General features: G+C 38.8%; 1 protein-coding gene across 1 annotated transcript; it reads left to right on the top strand.

The window, feature by feature from the left end:
- Positions 1-6: 6 nt before the first annotated feature.
- On the top strand, positions 7-21,593 carry SCP2 (sterol carrier protein 2). The gene is made up of 16 exons (XM_080406287.1): positions 7-171; positions 2,509-2,563; positions 3,140-3,211; positions 5,099-5,230; positions 6,148-6,212; positions 7,285-7,411; positions 8,279-8,342; positions 8,606-8,692; positions 9,270-9,420; positions 10,324-10,471; positions 12,441-12,548; positions 14,127-14,280; positions 17,230-17,323; positions 17,908-18,037; positions 19,451-19,530; positions 20,687-21,593. Exons 1-16 carry the CDS (start codon positions 130-132, stop codon positions 20,780-20,782), a joined length of 1,605 nt encoding a protein of 534 aa, XP_080262413.1. The 5' UTR covers positions 7-129; the 3' UTR covers positions 20,783-21,593.
- The last annotated feature ends 44 nt before the right edge of the window (positions 21,594-21,637 follow it).

Here is a 21,637-nt window from a genome sequence, read left to right as displayed (position 1 = left end):
GGCCCCGCCCACTAGGCGTTGGCCCCGCCCCTCTGCTCCGCTGCCGCTGTCCGGGAGGGGTCTCGGCGGGGTCTCGGCCGGCGGGAAGCGCGGGAGGGGGCGTGCGGGCACCTGCTGTCCGTCGCCATCATGCAGCGCCGGGTGTTCGTGGTGGGCGTCGGTATGACCAAGGTACGGGCCGGGCCGTGGCGCCGGCCCAGCTCCGCGTCGCCGGCCTGAACCCTTCCCGGCGCCGCCTGCGCGTTCGGGCCGTGCAGGGGGGCAGAGCGAAACTCGGCGTGTGCGTGTGTGGTGGGACGGGGGCGGCCCGGGCGGGTCTTGTGTCCTGAGGCGACGACGGCTGAGGGGGCGCGGGGGGCGGTGGCGCGGGAGCCGTGCGCGGCCCCCTCAGGTGCGGTGAGGCCCCTGGCGAGGGGCGGTCGCTGCCCGTGGAGCGCGTTTGTGGAGCGGAGCGGAGCGGCCTGAGGTGGCAGCCGGGGCCCGCGGAGCGGCCTGAGGTGGCAGCCGGGGCCCACGGGCCCGGCCTGGGCGGCCGCGGCGCCACGCAAAGTTCACCTCTGGTCGGTGCGGCGGCGGGGACGGACGCGGCGGCCGAGTTAATGTTTTGAAGCCCGGTCGATATGACGGGTTTGCCGTGGCCAGAGTGTGTCCCCGTGTCAGTGCAACCTCTGGTCAAGGGCTTGACCCCTGGCGGTGAGCGGCCGGGGGCCGCTGGGCTCCGGGGGCACCGCGGACTCTCCGGGGGTGCCTGTGCCCGGCCACCGGGTTGCCCCCAGCGGGCTCACACGGCACGGCTTTGCAGCTCCCGGGAAGGAGGCTGGAGCGAGGTGTGTGTCGGCCTCCTCTCCCGAGTCACAAGCAATAAAACAAGGCGAAACAGCCTCAGGTTGTGCTGGGGAGGTTTACGTTGCGTGTTAGGAAACATTTCTTCACCGAAAGAGCTGTCAAGCATTGCAGCAGGCTGCCTGGGGAACCGGTGGAGTCACCATCCCTGGAGGGATTTAACTGATGTGTAGACATGGTGCTTAGGGACATGGGTTAGTGGTGGGCTTGGCAGTCCTGGTCGGACTTGATCTGAAAGGTCGTTTCCAACCTAAATGATTCTGTGATTCTCAAAGAGGAGCAAAAGCTAAAGGAACCTTCTTCATCTCGGTGGATGAAACTTAAGATTGGTATTTGCCAGTGAGAACCCCCCCCCACTTTTAAATAACTTTTTTTTTTTTTTTTTATGGCTGCATGAATATTTCTTCAGCATGTGATGTGATAGGGAAGGAAATAAAAGGTGAAAGACTTCATTCTGTTCAGTGTATTCATTGAACTGGATTGCAGAATGTAGTTTTGGAAGTTACTGGACCTCACCTGTGGTGTGCTCAAGGAAGGAACAGTAGTGTGGGAGAGATAACTAAAACTTTTCAGACACTGTATTGCATCTTAAGCATTTTGTTATGAAGTCTTTTAGGATTGCATCCTTTCTCTTTTTTAATCTTAATTATATAATATCTGCTAAAAATTGGTATATCTTCTTAAAACAACAATCTGTGTTTCCTTGTCTTTCATTTTCGGAGGTGGATCATCTTAGTTATCAGTTTTGTGTGATTTGACCAATTGTCCATACTCTCTTCCCCGCTTTGTTAGCCCAGGTAACATCAGGCAATCTTACAGACTTTTACAATGATCAATTCATTGACTGATTTTTCTTATGACCTTCAGTTTGAAGGTTCTTTGTCTAAATTAAGGAAAGGAGGCACTACAGAAAGTACAGCTAAGTGTTGCAAAAGACTGGATTTGGGGAGGTAAGCATACGGAGGTAGCAAATTATCTTTTATATACTAACAGTGAACGTCAAATAATTTCTGGAACTTTAAGAAGCTAGTATGGTGTAAAAATGCAAAGCACATGTATTTGTTGGTGGACACTCATGAGTTGTACTACGAAGAAAACAAATGTCACCTGTACCCCAATGGTGAGGGATAGGGTTTGGTATAATTTGTAACAAAGCGAAATATGGCTTGGGAAAGGGAGTAGAAGCAAGTTCCATACAAAGAACAAGCATTTTATTGTTAAAAAATAGGAGTATAACAAAATAAAGTTGAAGCAGAGGTATTTATCAAAGCCTTAGTGAAGATTATGTCATGTATTATAATGAACCAGCGAACACAACTGTTACTCTCTTGTCCCACCCAGAGGCTTTGGACATCTCCATACAAGTCACGGATCTTCTTTAAGACTGAGCAAAACTGGTCCTCAGCTTCCATAAAACTGCACTATTTTATGTTTTTAGCCGTCACAGGGTCTGACAGTAGCACTTAGGAACTGTGCAGATTTTGTGCAAGCACTTTCAGGTCAATTAAACTAAGTTGTTTGCATTATTTAAAACTGATTGTTCAGAAACCTATTTCTAAAGTAAATATTAAGATTATACCTGTACCAGTTTAAGCAAAAGATGTATTAAACCTCACTGTGTTTTGTTCTTGTGTGGTTTTTTTCCCTTTTTTTTTCTCTTGTCAGTTCACAAAACCTAATGAGGAGAGTGCTGATTACCCTGATATGGCTAAGGAGGCAGGTAATTTAATAATAAAGCATTTAGTGTGATTGCTGACACTTACTTTAAGTCTCACAGTTAATCTTTTTATTACACATATGAAGGAACAGCAACTGCTCACTAAATAGATACGTATAAAAAGCAAATCTAAAACTGATGAAAAAGAACACTTACAAAATCCACAACTGACCTGTTCAGCTCTCTGCCTTCCAGTACTGAAGTCAGAAGGATAGCTTAAAATTGGATTGGACACTTAAATGATTTCATGCTTAACCTGTATTATTCAAACATAATTTCATCGGGACAAATAACCTTTATGCATGAACACAGAATTTATTGCATGAAATTTTCTGATAAAGGAGCTTGTTCAGAACTCAAAATACTGCAAAATTGTCCTTATGAGAATGAAAATGCAAGGCTATGTTAACCAGTCACATTACGTAATAAGTCATTTTTACAGCTCTTTTTCTTGTATGTGAATGCATGATTCATACATACTACTCTAGGTTTGCTTGTTATGGTTGTGAGAGTTGCTTCTGCCCTGCCTCCCTTCAATATTTAACCTTTTTTTTTTTTCAACTTTTCAACTCTTTTTAGGCCAGGCGGCTTTAACTGATGCTGGGATTCCATATTCAGCAGTGCAACAGGCATGTGTTGGTTATGTTTACGGTAAGTAGTGTCATTTGACTGGGATGTGACATCTGTGACATTTGCGACATCTGTGCGGATAAAGTATGGGGGATCCCATCAATTTCAGGTTATAATAATTCATCATGTCAATTTGTAGAACTGTCTCAAACTTCTAAAAATTATTATTTTTAGTGATCACAGATCTATGTCTGTTTATTTGTGGAGTTTATGGCTCTAGTTGTGGGTATGGAAAGACTTCCATAAAGTTGTGTCTTCCAAATGTGTTTCATAGAAGTAGCTCAGCCAGATCAGGTGGTATATTTATTCAAGTAGCGCAAAACTTCCATATTTTAATGTTTATGGCAATAGACTTGAAAATTCTGTTATTCTTTGTGTGATGCTCTGTGTAGTACACTGGAATGGATTAGCTTGTTTATCCATTGCTCTTGAGTTGAAGACACTTGCTAGGGGTATTTTGGGGATCAAACATGTACTGTGTCCTTGCGTTTTTCGGTCCAAAAGCACATGAGAGATACCTGAATGGATTCAGCTCTTAAGTGATAGATCAGACCTATGCTGTGAGACACTCGTTAAGTATTTTAATCCTATGGACATACACAGAAACATAACCATGATTTAATGTACTGTATAAGGTTAATGAGAGTACATGCATTAGTATGTCTCCAGAATAATGCCTCACAGCTGATATATACAAAACTAAATTGTTTACATACCAGCACAGTGCTGCCCTGCCTTCATTAGCAGCAGGACCCTTGTCATGGTTTAACCTTAGCTGGTAGCTAAGTCCCACACAGCTGCTTACTCACTCCTCCACAGTGGGAGAGAATTGGAAGGGTAAAAATAAGAAAACTCATGGGCTGAGGTAAAGACTGTAAAGCAAGTGCTGCACACGCAAGCAAAGCAAAACAAGGAATTCATTCACCACTTCCCCTTGGCAGGCAGGTGTTCAGCCATCTCCAGGAAAGCAGGGCTCCATCATGCTTAACGGTTACTTGGGAAAACAAATGCCATCACTCTGAATGTCCCCTCCTTCCTTCTTCTTCCCCCAGCTTTATATGCTGAGTGTGATATCATGTGGTATGGAATATCCCTTTGGTCAGTTGGGGTCAGCTGTCCTGGCTGTCCCCCCTCACAGCTTCTTGTGCACCCACAGCCTCCTCGCTGGGGTGGTGTGAGAGGCAGAAAAGGCCTTGGTTCTGTGTAAGCCCTGCTCAGCAATATCAAAAACATCTCTGTATTATCAACACTGTTTCCAGTGCAAATCCAAAATGTAGCCCCACACTAGCTACTGTGAAGAAAATTAACTATATCCCAGGCAAAACCAGCACAACTCTCAAACACATTTTCTAATAGACACCCTCAACAGAAGCCTTTAATTTGCAGTCACTGCTTGTTGTAGTGAGAGGAGATGGTGTTAAATGAGTGGTTTGAACCTTTTCCTGCCACTACAGTTCACAGATGCCCAAGGTATTTCTCAAAGCAGTCAAAATCAGATTTTGATATAGGGAAATCTGTTTCCATTCCAAAGATTTTTCCATGTATTTTCTTCCTGTTTCTCTATTAATGACTGTATCATGGCAGCTGAAGTAGGGTCAGTCAGTTGTGATACCTGTTGCAGCTTCCAAGCCACATGTCTTAAGGCGTTTCTGTCCAGTCCAGTTACCTTCCATTGATTCATGGCCTGTTATCACAGAAGCAGGACAAACACGTTTTTAAAATCTGATGATTTTCATCTTGTTTCGAAGGTTCTTGTACTGTGGATACTTGAGAGACATACTCAAGATGACAGTGCAAAAGTTCAAGTTTATAGTTTAAGTGGTAGCTTTGTGCATACATGGTGGAATTTCTTTTTACTAGTGAAGTTTGAGTATATACCTTATTTTAATACTGTGTCTGTGTATAAAGGTGACTCAACCTGTGGACAACGGGCTATCTATCATGGTTTGGGTTTAACTGGCATTCCTATCATTAATGTTAACAACAACTGTGCTACTGGATCAACTGCTTTGTTCGTGGCCAGACAACTAGTAGAAGGAGGTGAGTTGTTTTGCTCTGGGGCTGCTGTTTCTATAAATACTGCTTGAGTGAAGAGCAGAACTGGAATGCATGAGTACTGAGCTGTGAATGTCCGATCCTCATAGGCAAAGTTGTGTTTTCTGCCACACTCAGCTGAAAAGGTTGGTCAGTTGTATATACAAATATAAGACAAAGCACTTTAAGACTATCAGTGTGAACTGGGGCATTATATATGCACCTAAGAGACTACGTCTGTGATGCAGTAAGCTGGTGCATATGGATATAAACGTCCTTTCTACGTCATAAGCTGTATGAACCTAGGAAGTAGTAAGCCAGTTAAGTTTATTCTGGAAAAGTTTTTTGAAGTAATACAGAACAAGTTGCAGTATAGTACTGCAACACACTAGGCTACAGGATGAAAAGGAGAGAAGAATCTGTGAGGAAGATTATTTATTTATTTATTTTTAACTTTAACACTAATGTTTGACTGACACATTTTTGGAAGGGAGGGAAAGAGAGCAATGCCTTATGACAGACTGCTTGAAACTGACAGATGACTGTTTCCTTCTGTTTCTGCAGTTCCTTTGCGGACATTTTGCACTTTAATGCTGATGTTTCTGTAATGAAAACTATAGTAATATTCTGTAGGATTATTCTAGTATTGTAGCAGAGATGTAAGTGCTTGGTCATCTTAAGATAACTGATGTCAAACAGTTTAAAAACAACCCCAAACTCTGTAGTGACCTCTCATTCTTCAGTATCAATATGTATGTATCAATACCGTTCCCACTCCAATTTGACTGTCTTTCAAAAATGAAGAAAGGAGGAGGAGCAGCTGGTAGGTGTTTATGTATAATTCTTGTAACTGAAGAGTTGTTAGTACATAATGTCCTTTATAATCGCATTGTGTTTTAAATAGCCATAAATTTTATTTTAAGGTTTGGCAGATTGTGTTCTGGCACTTGGCTTTGAGAGGATGGCAAAAGGATCCCTTGCTTCAGGTGTAAGTGTCTGAAACACTTTATACATTTCATTGTATTTGTAGATACACCTCATTCTTTAAGACATATTCTCATAAATACCAGTTGCTTTAAGATGTGGCTGTAGATGATTAGAAAATAAAATATTCTTTTGATCCATGGAAACTTTTAATGAGTTCTGTGATTCTGATAGCAGTTATGATATAAAAATTTTGTATGGAATGTTTTAGAATTAATTTTTAGTACATCATGCTTTTAGTATTTTGCCAAGAATACGTTAAAGGCAGGGTTAATAGAGAATGATGAAAATTCCAGATAGAATACTGAAGCACTGAGCAATGGAAGCGTCTTTCTCCAAGTGATGCAGCAAATTTAAAGAAAGAATCTGTGTCTTCTGGCTTTTGATGTGATGCTTACTCAGTTGACCAGTTAACACACTTTCTCGAAAAACTAAGTGCTTCTGTAAATCTTTCTTTCTTGTCTCTTCTTTGTTTTCACTGAAGAAGTGTGGGGGTTTTTGTTTGTATTTTGCCTTATGGCAAGCAATATTAGAGCCCATATGTTGTTTAACTACAGAACTACCAAATTTGATAATATATGCAGAGGTTTGGGTGAGAAATGTTAAATTTAACAACTGATTGAAATGAGTAAGAGTTATCTTTATCATGCTTCATGATATTTCATCTAAGCTTCATTGAAAATACTAATACAGTATTGATCTTATAACTTGGAACTATATTCACTATAGGATTTTAAGCTGAGGTGAAAAATACCTGAAGTCCTCTGCTGAAAATAGTGACTACGATAGAAATTGCACTGGAGTGGGCCTTGCCATGAATCAGTGCAGTGATCATAATGTTTGTCACTGCACAATGTAAATAAGCATTTTCTGCTTATTTACTCTTTCTTATAGTTGAGAAATCGTGAATGCTTCAAAACATGTCACTGCAGTGCAACATGCTGCCCAGTGGAATTGTTAAAATATCAGACAAAACCCACCATTTATTTTGCTTGAATCCATGGCACTCTTTTGTGGCGATCTTGTAAAGAAAAGGAAATTATGACTTGCTTTATAACTATTTCCCTTCTTTTTAGTTTTCAGACAGAACTAGTCCAATTGACAAACATTTGGAAATTATGATAAATAAATACGGCTTAGCAACTGCTCCAGTAGCACCTCAGATGTTTGCAAGTGCTGGGAAAGAACATATGGAGAAATATGGTATGTTAAAATCAATTTTTTTCTTTGTCCTCTTTTACTGAAGTGATTTTTTTAAAAAAATACATATATTAGTATTCCATTTTAAAAAAATGATAGCATTCTTTGGCCTTTCTTTTTAACTTAAGTACTACAACTGCAACATCCACAGCTAATACAAATGGGAATACATTTGCATGGAGTTATCTACAGAAAAATTGGTGATGTGTAGGCAAACAAAACCATCAGAAGACAAAATTAAGGCTGTGATACAGTGTCCGGTATTCAAGCTAATGGTATGGTTTGTGGTTCTGTAAGGTCTGGGCGAAAAGGTTGCACAACTTCTGCATTTTTTTCTTGTGTCTTAGAACGGGTAGATAGGCTTGGGACTGCATTGTTTGACAAAAGCTTTCAGGTATTTTATTTAACATATAGTGCTAGGCTGCTGCCACTGCTGAGTCATACCCCCTCACCAGACAAGGGAATTGGCTCCAAGGTAGCAGGCTGGCCTGTTCAGCATCTTTTATTTGCACTTAGTTTTAGACTACTATATGGAAAAATTTTAGACTTGGACTCCAATATGTCACTGCAGCTGTTTTGCACTGATAGGAAAGTGAACATTCAAGTCTCGGTAATATAATAATACTTTAAATAAAATGCACTTATTTTCAGTACTTTTATCATAGTAAGTGTTAAGTATCCAAGTAGGATGTTCTGTTAGCTAAAACTCGACCATGTTTAGTAGTCTTTATATAACATCTGGACCCAAGTTCAGTTCTAAGGAAAGCCTTGATAACACATCTCTTGTAAAGGTCAAATTCTTATGACACAATATTTAAAATGCTGTGGTAGCACTCTTTAGTAAACAAAGTACTTGCTTTCCCCTTCCAGGGACAAATCCAGAGTACTTTGCAAAAATTGCATGGAAGAATCATAGCCATTCAACTAAAAACCCGTGAGTAAAGTACTCTACCTCTATATTGAACATATATCGCTGTTTAAAAAAAAATAATCATGCAAAACTGAGTAATAGTTTTAGAAATACTTTGCAGAGTACTTTCTTTATTATGGAATGAGAATTACACCCAGCATAAATTTTATATCCAGTGCCTTATACTTTGTAAAAACAGCTCTTATAGCTGCCTAATAGTGTGATATTAGTATGTCTGTTGCTAAGGGCTGTGCTAAAACTAAGATGACATCTATATGTTTTCTTAGGTATTCCCAGTTCCAGCAGGAGTACACGTTAGATGAAGTTCTGCATTCTCGCAAAATTTTCGATTACTTGACTATCTTACAGTGTTGGTAAGGAGAGGACTTAGCATTTTGATGTTAAGACAAATGTGGTAGGACATCTATTTAAATAAGTCTGTTTGCATCTAAATTAAAATTGACAGATTAACTTAAGTAAAAGTTCTTATAAAGAAAAGAAACGTGAAATCTCTTTCTTGACCAAATGCTATCTAGATATTTGTTCACTGTATAATACAGCAAGCTGAAATATGTTTTGTACTGTGGGGCTGTCATGTCACTCTGCATCTTCTACCAGTGTGCATCCGTTGCTGTTAAGTGTTAACTCTTCTCTTCAGCCTTTCTTAGACACTCCTGAAGGGCTTGCTGTTAAGTAGAAGCTTACCCCATCCCACCCCCCAGACTGAAAAACCTTAATGATACGTTTCTATTTTTGTATCATGCTTTTCAAGTGTCTGTTACAAATATTATTGAAAGTGTCCAGCAAACTCTGGAATTTAGTTTCAGTGGCATCAGCCAAAGAAAGTGGCTTTTGTTTGTCCTTTTAGGTTTCTGGTTTGTATTAAAAGATAATTCTATGGAAGATTGACATTACTAGTTCAGAATGATGACATATTTTTCTTTCAATCAGTCCAACATCAAATGGTGCCGCAGCTGCAATTTTGGCTAGTGAGGAGTTTGTGAAAAGGTACAAGTTGCAGCCCAAAGCTGTGGAAATTCTAGCCCAGGTGATGTCTACTGATTATCCAAGCACATTTGAAGAAAACAGTTGTATAAAGATGGTAGGTTTACAATTCTGCATTCCCTGATACTCCTCAGGAATTTTTTTTTTTTTTTTTTAGTACCTGCAAGTCCTAATAATACTGTAGACATGTCAGTAAGCAAACAAGTTATACTTTGTGGTTCATGCAAAAGTAATTTAATTTGGGCAGATGGAGTAAATGAAGTGTATGGTTGTGGAATAATGGAAAGAAATTTATAAACAGGTTATTAATAACCTAGGTTTTACCAAATTATTTAAAGGCTACTTTTTAAGCAATTTGAACAGCAAGAAAAAACACTTCTTTAATTTTCCTGTTTATAAGATTAGTGAAACTTAAAGCAATTTTATTTATGTCTGTGTAATACTGAAGCTGAAATAACCTCTTGGGTGTGGTCATGATTACGGTGCTTAACTAGAATGAAGGAAAAGACCTGAACTGCAAAATTTGGATCCCACTGCAAATTGACTAAAATAATTGGATGTAAGTCAAACCAATTGAATACCCAGTAGTTTCTACTGCAGTCATGTTCTGTTTGGGTTTCAAGTACAGTTCTAGTCAGATAGAAAAAGGTAGCAAAACAGCTTTAGGATTTGTTTCAAGGCTTTTGGTCTGAGTCATGGAAAGGAGCAGTTTGACTTGTGAACAAGGTTGAGAAAATAGAGGAAATTCCTCAGAAAAGAATCCACATGCCAGCAATGAGACGTAGAATGTATTATTTGTTTCTGTACAGTTCATACTGTATGAATACTAAACTCTGTGGTATGTGATGCCTTAAAATAAATTAGAATGCCACCTCGTATAGGTTACTTTCACTTACAGGATATATACAGGACTATACAGCACATTTAAAATTAAGTGTAGAAATGAAATTGCTAGCTTTGTTTCTTTAATGATATTTTAACATACAACTTCTTGTTGCAGGTTGGCTATGATATGACTAAAAAAGCTGCAGAAAAATGTTTTGAAAAAGCAGGCCTAAAACCTGCAGATGTTGATGTGATTGAACTTCATGATTGTTTCTCAGTTAATGAGTTCATTACCTACGAAGCTCTGGGACTCTGTCCAGAAGGTAATAGCATCAATAAAGATTATTGTTTTATTGAAATGGAAAGCATTAAAAATATCTTTTTATCTGTTCATATAATTAGAACTTTCAGTTGACTGCTGGACAGATGTATATTTGAAAGTCTTATTGGCTAAACTCATAAGAGGGAAAAGCAAGTTACCACTGTAGTAGCATAAGGAAGGCCTGCAAACTCTAGAATTAGTTTAATAAAGGAGCGTGTTACTGTGATTTCTGAAAAAATATACAAGACAAAGTGGTGGAGAACTATGTGAAATCAGACAGCTAGCTTGTGCAGGGATGGCTCTTGTAAGCAAGCAGAGCAAGGAAATTAAGGATTCTCATGATCATTCTCAGTGTTATGCCCCTCTTCCAGGGCTGTATATTTGCCACCCCAAGATTCCCCTCCATCTTTGTATTACTCTTTAAGAAGATAAAAATTGGACAAAAATTTCTCATAGAGGACATTAACAAGTTGCTTATCTTTGATGTGACTTTTTAAAGATCTTGAAACATCTTTGCCTTTGAAAATAGAGTTGTTGGCAAGTTGTGAACGTGCTTCTGAAATCAACTGTGTAACAGTGCACAATCTATCCAGATTAGTTCAGTTTCATTGAAGTGAGTGGATTTACAACAGGTTAAATGGCTGTGCGGTTCAGTTCTCTGTATGTAAGTTAAACCACTAAAACTTTCTACTGCAGAGGTTTTTGTTTAAAATCAAGCAAATAATGCATCGAACTACTACTTCAGTATTTGATATATTTAAACTCTAAATGTATTTTTGCTTTGCATAAATAATAACCTGATGTAATCTTTCTCTAATTTATTTTTAACTAATTTTGAGGAAATATTGCATTCTATCACTAGATGGTGTATTGTGTCCAGGCTAAGCTTTCTCACTGAGACAAGCATTTCATAGAAACGGGAAGATTTTTTTGTGTTTGTAGGTCTTCAAATACTTGGTTATGAATGCTTGCTTTTTACTGTTGTCTTTACTGTGTTTTTATGGTATCTGCAATAAAAATAGTACGTTTGACATTATTTAACTATAGGTACATTAAGTTTTAACTTCATTCCTTTAATCAAAGACACTGAAAAATCCTGACGGTACTTGCCTTTTTGACTAATAAGCCTTGTGTATGGCAATTTAATAGTGCAATTGTCACCGCCTTTCAGTCAGGCTGACCTTAATAGTATGTCAAACTTATCTTGGAACTGTGGACTAATTAGGCATAGCGATTAGTGAAATGGTGAAATCCATGTTGTGGATTTAGATGTGGACTAACCTGGTATTGTTGTTTAATGGCAGAAGTAAGTTAGAAATACAGGAAACATGGCAGGTATTTTTTAGGCTTCAGCATTAATAACATAGGCTGAAGAAGCTGGTACAAGAACAAAGGAATAAGGAATGGGTTAAAAGGGAGAACTGGCTGCTGAAGGCATGGGAACTAATAGTCTGGAAAGCTAAGCAATTCTAAGTATTAGTCTTATGAGTACTTTTATTTACTATCTCAATGTCTTCATGGAGCCCAGGGTGCCATTAGCCTTCTTTGTGGCAAGGGTTCATGTTCAACTTGATGTTCACCAGGACCTCCATGTCCTGGGGGTCATAAATTATGACTAACCCCTCTTTTACGAAAAACACAGTTATCACTGCAGTTTCATTAATAAAACATTGAAAGCTTCATTATATTGATTGTATTACTGTATGTCAACAAAACAGTTCAACAGCAAATTTTAAAAAGCTTTTGCATCAAACATTACCCTTTCTAATTCTTTTCCACATTATACATTCTCCAGTCATAGGAGCAAGTCTCATTAATGTAGCTGGGCTAATTTAAGTCTGCTCTTTGTAAAATCTGTGCTGTAGTATTTCCTAGGTTTTGACTGACATGCAGCATCTCCAGTAATGACAGCAGAATTGAAAAATCACTTAAAAATTAAACATTTTTCTTTTATAAATATTGTTTTATAGGAAAAGCATGTGACCTGATTGACAGAGGAGACAATACTTATGGAGGAAAATGGGTTATTAATCCTAGTGGTGGCTTGATTTCAAAGGGACACCCACTTGGTGCTACAGGTATGCAAACCAACTTCATTTTGTCATGCCAGTTAGACAGGAGATACAGCTCTTGAGCAGGCAGATACCTCCCACTTCTATTTGTCTGCACAAAACATGAGGGCTTCATAAAACTAGAAGGAAGCTCTGGAGTTGATTCTCACTTCTAACGCAAGCATTAGGGCAGGTTGACTGTCGGACTGCTCAAACCAAAAGGCTTGGAGTGTGATTTTAATCATTTTTGCACTTACTTAATTTTATGGTGCTTTTTTCCCGCTGTTGTTCTTAGAAAGCAACCTGCAAAACAGCTTAACTTTTTTCTAAATAAGTGCTCAATAGTACAACTTCTGCTGAATCTAGTTGGAATTACTGTTTTCATATGTTGTCATCCTTCAGAGTTCAGATTTTGGAGATTTTTACTGCATCTGAATAGCCTGTACTGTTCCTTGTTAGCTGTAATAAAAGCTATTTCTGTTAAGCCTTGGATGTCAAAATATTTATCTGATGTTTACAACAGAAGCTCAGTTAGTCACCGTTTCCCAGCAACATAGGTTTTCCTTTTTTTGTTGTTTTGGTTTTTGTTTTCTTTAAACCGCTATACTTGTTTCCAAATGAGATGGCTCTTGGATAAAATGTGTTTGGATTTGTGAAGATAATTCATCTTCCTCGTTTGGAAAGGAGAAATTGTCAGAAAACTAAGAGGAAACTTGTAAAACAACAGACTTTAATCTGACCAGCTGTAACAGCTAGATAAGTTGCAGTTGCGGGGGGGAGTATCAGAAGAGAAACATTCCTGGTAAATGAGGCTGTGAGTACCTAACAGGATGAGAGTGTTAAATTCCTAGGTTTGTGTTTACATTTTCATCAGTTACACAGTGATAAATGTAGAGGCAATTGCTGGAGTTCCCGCCTCTCTCTGTTGCTATGGATAGGGGGGAGAGTCATTAAAATGCAGAAAATGACAATGTCTACGGACTATTGGCTTAATTTCCCTATAGAACAGTCTGAGGGCTAGCTATATGATAATCAGGGGTCATACAAGTCGTCTTAAATTTCCAAACTGTTCCAGGGCAGGTTGTACTATGGTACACGTTCTCTCCCTGAGGCTGAGAGGAATGTAAGTGAAACCTGGTAACTCTCATCTATGACTTCAATTACAGAACATCTTACTCGTCCTCTTTGTAACGTTTTGGTTGGCAAGGTGTAAAATTTGGCACATAAAACGCAGGTTCCTCTTCTGCCTTGCCCAAAGGCCTACAGGGTTGTCTAGGGGAAGGGAGATGAAGGAATGGAGGTCTGTGCGTGACAGAGGGGAGAAGTGCATGTGCGGTGGAGGTGGAAGTGGACCACAGATGGCATGGGGAAGACCAGGGGAAATGGCACCTGAAAATCACAGCTGGGACAGAAAGGGACTCTTCTTCATTCTGGGCCTCCTGAGAAAATATATTTCTAGGATCTGAGCTGTCAAGAATTAACTTTTCTCAAATCCTGTTGCATGTGTTCGCTTAATGTCTTGTTAGGGCAGGAAGCTGATGGAATACACCTGTGGTACGTGCCTTGCTTCGTTCACCCAGCTAAGCTCTGTGCTCGATTTCTCAGGCCTGGCGCAGTGCGCCGAACTCTGCTGGCAGCTGCGCGGCCTGGCCGGGAGGAGGCAGGTCCCCGGGGCAAAGGTCGCGCTGCAGCATAACCTGGGCATCGGCGGGGCCGTGGTGGTGACCCTGTACGGCATGGGCTTCCCCGGAGCCGCCAGGTGAGAGCCCCGCGGCGCTGTGCCTGCCCGCAGCGCTTGAGCCAGGCGGGAGGGTCCCGTTCGGCTGCGTAAGGCCCTGGGAGAAGCAGTGGTGAGGCAGCTGAGGGTCTGCCCTCTGCCTGTACCTGACTTCCTGAGGAGGAGAATAGTACTGCCAGTACTGGAAGACCTTACAGTAATAAATAGTCATCTTTCAGGCTCTTAACTCTATAAGTGTAGTGCAAGAAAATGCCCTGCTGAATGAAAGTGTGTGTTCAGTATCCGTGTATGGTGCTTGGTTATACTGTCATTAGAAATGTTTGCTGTGGTTCAGTGGTGGTGTAAACTAAGCTCACTTTGTGTTGACTGTGCTCCCATATCTTTGTGTTTCAAAATTTCTATTTTTAGAATTATAATTTTCCTCTGTGTAAAGAAGAAATTTCACTGTAAAACTAAAGCTTGCTCAGTAGTTGCAACTGTTGTGTACTTATAGCCCTGCAGGTGTATACAGAGGATTGTAACTTACATGGCACCTTATTTCTGATAAACAATATGCACTGTGAGTTGTAAATTATTGAAAAGAGCGAACTGGCCCATAAAAATAGTTTGCATGGTTTCCTGTAAGGAAAAGTCTAATGTTTGTACAAAAATAGCCAACAAAACAGAAAACCACAAGAATAAAACAGGCCACGCTAAAATGAACTAATTGAAAATAGGGACTCACCAAAAAAGCAAGACACTCATGGGAACAGAGATGCCTACTGCTTTCACTGCTAACATTGTTACTAGTTTGGTTTCATGAAGAAGTGCTTTCAACTGCCTGTTACATGTGGTATTCCAAGTACTCATTAGCATTCAGGCATGTTACTGGTCCAGTCCTGGCTAAAGAATTTGCTCTCGCAATTGTAGCGTATTTTCGGAGAGAACAGTGCTACGAAGGTGTCTCAGAATCTGCTACTATTCTATGCTAAGGATGAAAACTGAGAGAAAACACAATTTATAAATATACCAGAATTTCAGGAGAGACCTTTAATACACAGTTCCCTTTATGTTTTCATTCTCAACTTTGATTAGAAAGATTGAGCTACTCTTTGTGGGTATTATGGTTTTGGTTTTAAAGTTCAATGCCAGTACTTTCTATTTGCTCTAAAAACCCGTGAACAGTAAAATTTATCATGTATTGGACCTCCAGAAAGAAATGTTCCTCTCCTAGCTAATATTCCTGATATCTGATGTAGCTAGACTTGTACAATTCCAGGGAGGTGACAGTATAATCTGTAGAAGAAGTAATGAGAGAAGCAATTGAAAATTGAAGGGCTGCAGGAGTAACTTTTTGAAGTATGGTGTCAGAAGTGATAACTGTTAACACTTCTGTAATGTGTATGAGGCTAGACCATATGAGAAAATGTGTGATACAAGAAAAATCAGTTTTTTTCATGGATTCTCTTCAAACATGCTCCCAAAACTTGGCAGTTGGTGTTGGTACACAGTTTTTAAATTGGAGGCAAAAAGACTGTTATAGGGAATATACTGTTTTCCATTGCTCTGAGCTTTGTCTCTCAAAACACTGTAATTTTATGGAACAGGGAATCTCTTGCTATTTTTATACCCTTAACCTTGAGGTTCTGCTAGAAGTAGTGTCTTCCTGTCAAGAAAAAACTTTTGCATGTGTAGATAACACTTCTGGAGAAATTAAATCTAATTTACTGCAGCTCGCTTCACCTTCATTGATACTGAGAATTTTTTTAATTCTTTCTTAGGTACATCTCAAAATAGAGAAATCTTAGCAATACTAGTTTTGTCTTACATTAGAGAAGCTTAAAAATCTTTAGCTCTCGCAAAGGCTTTTTGAGTGGGAGATACCTGACACAAGGTGTTACGCTAATTTATATCAGACTTTGGAATGAAACAGCATGGCTAATCTGTTCAGACACTGCTTATGTAATTGATGTTGTGTATTGTGTAATTAAGGGAAAGGTGGTGTATTTCACGTTTATGAAGATACTTCATACCATTTTTCCTACAGCAATGCATGTAGACTTAATTATTGGATTCAGATCTAGCCTGTAATAAGTGGCTTTGGCTTTAATAATAGCTGCCAAGAATGTACATCATTGTACATTGATCCATCTTGGATTAGTCTTTGCAACAGTTCTGCTGGTTTTTTTGACACCTTAAAATTGTACATCCTGTTCGTACAGCCTTGCTTTATTAGCAAAATTGATGTGTCATCCTCAGATGAGACAGTCCCTACTATTGCTACTCTAGCATACATCTATAGGATAGTTAGTACCACACAAATAAGTTCTAGCAATGTTTTTTAAGTGATTCTGTCACTTTTAACAACATCAAACCTGACCATAGTTTTGAACTGTGCTGCAAAGCAATAGTAATAATGGTAAACTTGTTTTTTCTCCTGTTTGAATTGCCATTTCTTTGGACACCTCTATACGTACTTTGGCTCCAGCTGCCTCTGCAGAAATTTAAGAACTGGGATTTGTACTGTGGTTGGGCCAGGCAGGGTGACTGCTCCAGAGAATCAGGAAAAATGCTTAGTACTTCTGGTGACAGTTAAGAGACCCACATAAATTGGGAGTGAAAAGGGGATTTGTTTTGCCAAAAAAACCCAACCCAGTGGTATTTCTCTGAGATAGTGCATGTAGAGATCTCTTCGCACAAGGTGTGACAGAAGTGTTTGCTGATATATCTTAACAAGATTAATTATTTACTTTCATAATAAAATTAGTGTCCTGTCTGTACGTGCAAAAACATCTGGCTACTTCAAGTGATTGTCATTCAGGTTACCAAGCCCATCAAAGAGTAAGCTTCACTTTGGTATCATAAGCTGCTCTATACTGCTAAAAGTGTTTCAGTGTGGCAGTTCTCACTGGTGTTAGGCCTATTCATGATAATTTGAAGATACTGAAAATGTGATTAAAGATATGTAAATGAATGGGTTTTTCATTTCAGCACCGGCCGTCTTGCGGCTGTGCCTCTCAGCGCAGCTGTTGATGGATTTAAGTCACATTTGGTCTTCAAAGAAATTGAAAAGAAGCTCCAAGAGGTATTTGACTACTTTTATCTACAACAGGATTTTAATTTTGGACAAAATGTGTGTGAAACCTAATGGGAATATAGTAGCATCAATCACTTCCTCAGTACTGCTTGTTGAAACAAATGTTACAGCTTTGAATTTCACTTTCTTTCTGTACTGTGTCATGATTTTAATTTTTTTTTCCAGACAGTTCCTACCTGCATAAGGGTATTTCAGTAAAGGCAAGCTTAGATTGTATGTGAGGAGCTCACTGAGCAACACAAGAAACTTTTAAGTTTGTGTTTGATGTTGCTTGGTAAATGTGATTAGAAGAAGAAAATTCTTTTTGTCATATTACATCAAGACAAGACTGTTAGGACAGTGGTCATTTTTCTTAGTTGATAGATTTTAATATAAATAGTCATAGTTTGTGTTCGTGGGTTTTTTTTATTTGGGTTTTTTTAATGGTTTAAGTGAAGCCTTGTAGAGGGAAGTAGATATTTCTATGTTAGTAGAAAGGGTAAAGGTTTTCAATTTACTTTCTGTTTAATTCAAACTATTCCTAAATTATTTTGAAGTAAATGATTAATTTGTGTATTACGTGGTCATTACAGGAAGGAGAACAATTTGTCAAGAAAATTGGTGGAGTCTTTGCCTTCAAAATAAAAGATGGTCCTGGTGGGAAAGAAGCAACTTGGGTAGTAGATGTGAAAAATGGTAAAGGCTCTGTGGCAGTTAATTCAGGTCAGTGCTGTTTTGTTTTGTCACTGCAGAAAACGCGTACAACTAATGCAAAGAATATAAATTCACATTCTGTTTAAGCTGTAGTGACCTTGATTAAAAGTGGTGTAGGGCTACCATCATTCTAAACTTTTCTTACTACTGACACTTAATCCATAATGTTTCAGACCAGGAATTACATGTCTTCTACTCTTAGTTCTGTATAGATAATTGTGTGTTTTCTTGGAGGCTCCAGGCAAATCTGTCATATGACTTTTACAGGAATCAGAATTAAAAATAAATAAATAATGCTTTTCAAACCTCAGGGCTTTTGTTGTTCTCGCCTCTTAAAATTTGAGCCAGACATGTAATTTGTAGCTGTTTCTTCAGTTGCGTTGTTGGAGGCAGTGGTGGGTGTTAAGCTGGTCTATCTCGTCAGGTTAGTTCTTTTTTGCAGCTAGTTAAGCAATAAAACTTGACTGATTTCAATACTGTACCAGCTGGTGTAAACTCCAAGTTCCACTTTAAAAAAGGCAGACGTAAAAAAGACACAGGCTGGGTGCTGGTGGTGAGCCCCATAAAAGTATTGGAAACAAAGGGTTTGTACCCTTACCATGAAGATGTCTGCCTTGTATCTGAAGTTATATATCCTATGTAAATAAAAAGCCAAAGCAGCAGTCTGTCCGCAGGATCCCATATATCCACGAACCTGCATCGTAAAGCTTTTAATTAAAATCATGACAGGGGATTTGATTTGTAATTCATTGATCTAAGTTATTACAAAAAAGAAAAACACTGTTTTCTGTTGTACGGACAACATTTTATCAAAGAGTTAAGTTTAATAATAAGATGGGTGTAGGAAAAGATGTGTGTGGTATTTAGCCCTTTGGTATATACATCGGTGTTTCTATCAGAGTTCATTAAAATAATGTTTCAGCTTGCTTCTAGTAAGAAGATCCTAAAAACTTCTGGGTTTGAATTAATTCAATTGAGTGCTTTTAGAATGCACATGTTTTTCCCGTTGAAGGAGAGGGCAGGAAATGCTTGAAATTTCAGTGATGAGTATCTTCAGAGTGTCACAGAGGGAACCACGTTTATTTGAGTTGATCCTGATACTAGCAAACTTAAGCTTGTTAAAACTTAAGACGATTGCCAGTGCTGCAATTAACATTCTCTCTGATTAAAAGTAGATTATTATTTCTTGAAGGAATGAATTCGTTTAGCACCTTTCAGAAAGGTCCATCTTTCTTCAGTGTTGGGATAGTTTGTGCTACAAAGTGGCACAGATGCCTCTTGGCTATTGGGTGATCTCTTGCTGTATGTACTTCAGGTACCATTTTGCTAACCTGTAGTATCAACAGATTCTTCATGGAGTTGCAGCTTCTGTTATTGTTTCATCTCTCAGTTTGAATCTTCATGGTCGACTCTGTCTTACAGATAAGAAGGCGGATTGTACAATTACAATGGCTGATGCTGATCTGTTAGCGCTTATGACTGGCAAAATGAATCCTCAGACAGTAAGTATAGCTAAGATGAGATAAGAGGACTGACGTTTTTGTTGTGAGTGTGTTTAAGTTGAAATCATTTAAATAAAACCCCTCCTCCAAAACTGCCATGGCTGATCTGAAAAATTACTTTCTCTGAACAAATTGGCTAAACTAAGATTAATCAAGACAGACAATATCTACTCTTAAGAGTATGATGAGGTACGTGTGAGTATGAACAGGTACATACTCTCTCAGACAATCCTGTAGGTAGTCCAGAAGGGGATATAATAGTGCTTGGTTTGCAGAGAAGAGGGGGAAACTACTGTTTGCAGCATGACTTAAGAAAAGGGGGAATGTTGCCCTTTGTTTGGCAGGCTTTACACACACAGCTGGCATTAGCGTAAGGAGTAATCTTGATGCTGAAAGATAGAAACAGTGGCAAGCATCCACTGAATGCCTGTGTTTGAGTTTTTTATTCCTCTGAGTGTAAAAAGCAGCCATAGTGTATAAGTAAACCGGATGTTTAAGTTAATTTTCAGTTGCTGTTCCATACTTCTAAATTTGAAATGCTCTGGGTAACGTTCTTTTTAAGTTTTTGGTCTGTTAATCACAGGGTAAGTAAGAATTTTCACAACCTAAACTGTGTCTATGAGAAATTTGAAGGTAAAACACATTCTAGAAATACTGTAACGTACGTGTAGTTCAGGAGCAATTGCAATTTTACATCTACAGTTTGGATATTTGAGTGCACGCAGTTCATCTTTTTACAAGGTCCGGAGGAAAAAACCCAAATTTTTAGCATGTCTGCTTCACAAACTAGGTTTGTAAAGCTGAATTCATCAGTAACAGAACCAGTAATGGCTGGATGGATTCGAGTAAGAAACCAGTTCTGGCATCTTCTGTACACTATTGCTTTTCTGTCTTCAATTAAAATAGTAAACTTTTATTCTATGAACTGTCACTACCAAAATGTTGGGTAATCTGCCCTGCTTTGTATGCAGATCCATCATTACGATGGATCCAAGAAACAAGCAATATGAAGTTCATTCTCTTTAGATATCACAAAAATACAATAAGCTTATAACTTCAGTTCACTATTCTACTTTCTATGTCAGAAAATACATTTCTGTTGAATTTGGGCTAATATGTTGTATTGCATTTCATATAATCTTTCTTTCTTTTTTAGGCATTCTTTCAAGGCAAATTGAAGATTTCTGGTAACATGGGCATGGCAATGAAACTTCAGAATCTACAGCTTCAGCCAGGCAAAGCTAAACTTTGAGCTCATTAGAGTAAACAGTCAGTACTTATTTTCTTGACAAAAAAGTAGAATGAAACTAGACATTATCAGTAATATGGCACAGGCCGGGTTTGATTGGACCTCTCACCTAAAATCTGTGGTTAGGAACCTTAATTATCTTAATAAATTCCATCAGTTTCTCTATGGGAAAGATTTTTAGGCTAAGCTTGAGGCACTAACTCTTACAAATGGTATGTGGTGGGTATTTGTGACAATTTCTGTTTTAATCAATATGAAAAGTTTTATGAAACTTAGAGTTGAATGAGGCTGCTTACCCTGTTGTTCAGGTTAGTTGGAAGGAGAGTGAGGAAAGTTATAAGCAGTTTGACATATCAATGAAATGAGTTGCTTTTTTTAAAGCTGTAGTATCAGGTCATACAAATACTTTCAGACTTCCATTCTAACAAATTTGCTGCTGCTTAAATTAAAGTGGTCTTATAAGGGGGATCTCTAACAACATTTTTTTAGAACAGGCTTTAGGAATTTGCTATAAAATACTTTTCTTATTACTACTTTGGAATTTAAAAATAAACAAAATACCCAGGAGTAAGGAAGAAATAGAACGTTGCTTTGAGATTCACAGAGTCTGATAATACTTCACCTTGAAAAAAGATTGGATTTGCCAGGAGAGCAGAGAGGGAGTATAACCAACACTTCACCTGCTTTCTCCTGAGAAAATCTGGTGTTGATCATTACGAAATTCTTGTCAGTAATGTAAAAGCTTTAACTTCTGTTTTGGGAAAATGTATTCTGGTTGGAAATTTAATAGAAAATTAAATACACTTTTCCTGTTCTCCTGCGTGTCCCTTCGTCAGGTTTGTATACATGAATTTCATG

This window comes from Falco punctatus (genome assembly GCF_963210335.1).
Source record: "Falco punctatus genome assembly, chromosome: 11".
In the NCBI taxonomy this organism is placed as follows: domain Eukaryota; kingdom Metazoa; phylum Chordata; class Aves; order Falconiformes; family Falconidae; genus Falco; species Falco punctatus.
Note: the sequence above shows the minus strand (reverse complement) of the source record. Positions and strands in the feature narration are given on the sequence as shown.

Bases quoted from the DNA above. Each gene is read 5' to 3' on its own strand.
- SCP2 (XM_080406287.1), top strand. From the start codon at position 130: ATGCAGCGCCGGGTGTTCGTGGTGGGCGTCGGTATGACCAAG. The intron at 8,343-8,605 runs GTGAGTAAAGTA...ATGTTTTCTTAG, and splicing joins AGCCATTCAACTAAAAACCC to GTATTCCCAGTTCCAGCAGG. The intron at 17,324-17,907 runs GTATTTGACTAC...TGGTCATTACAG, and splicing joins TTGAAAAGAAGCTCCAAGAG to GAAGGAGAACAATTTGTCAA.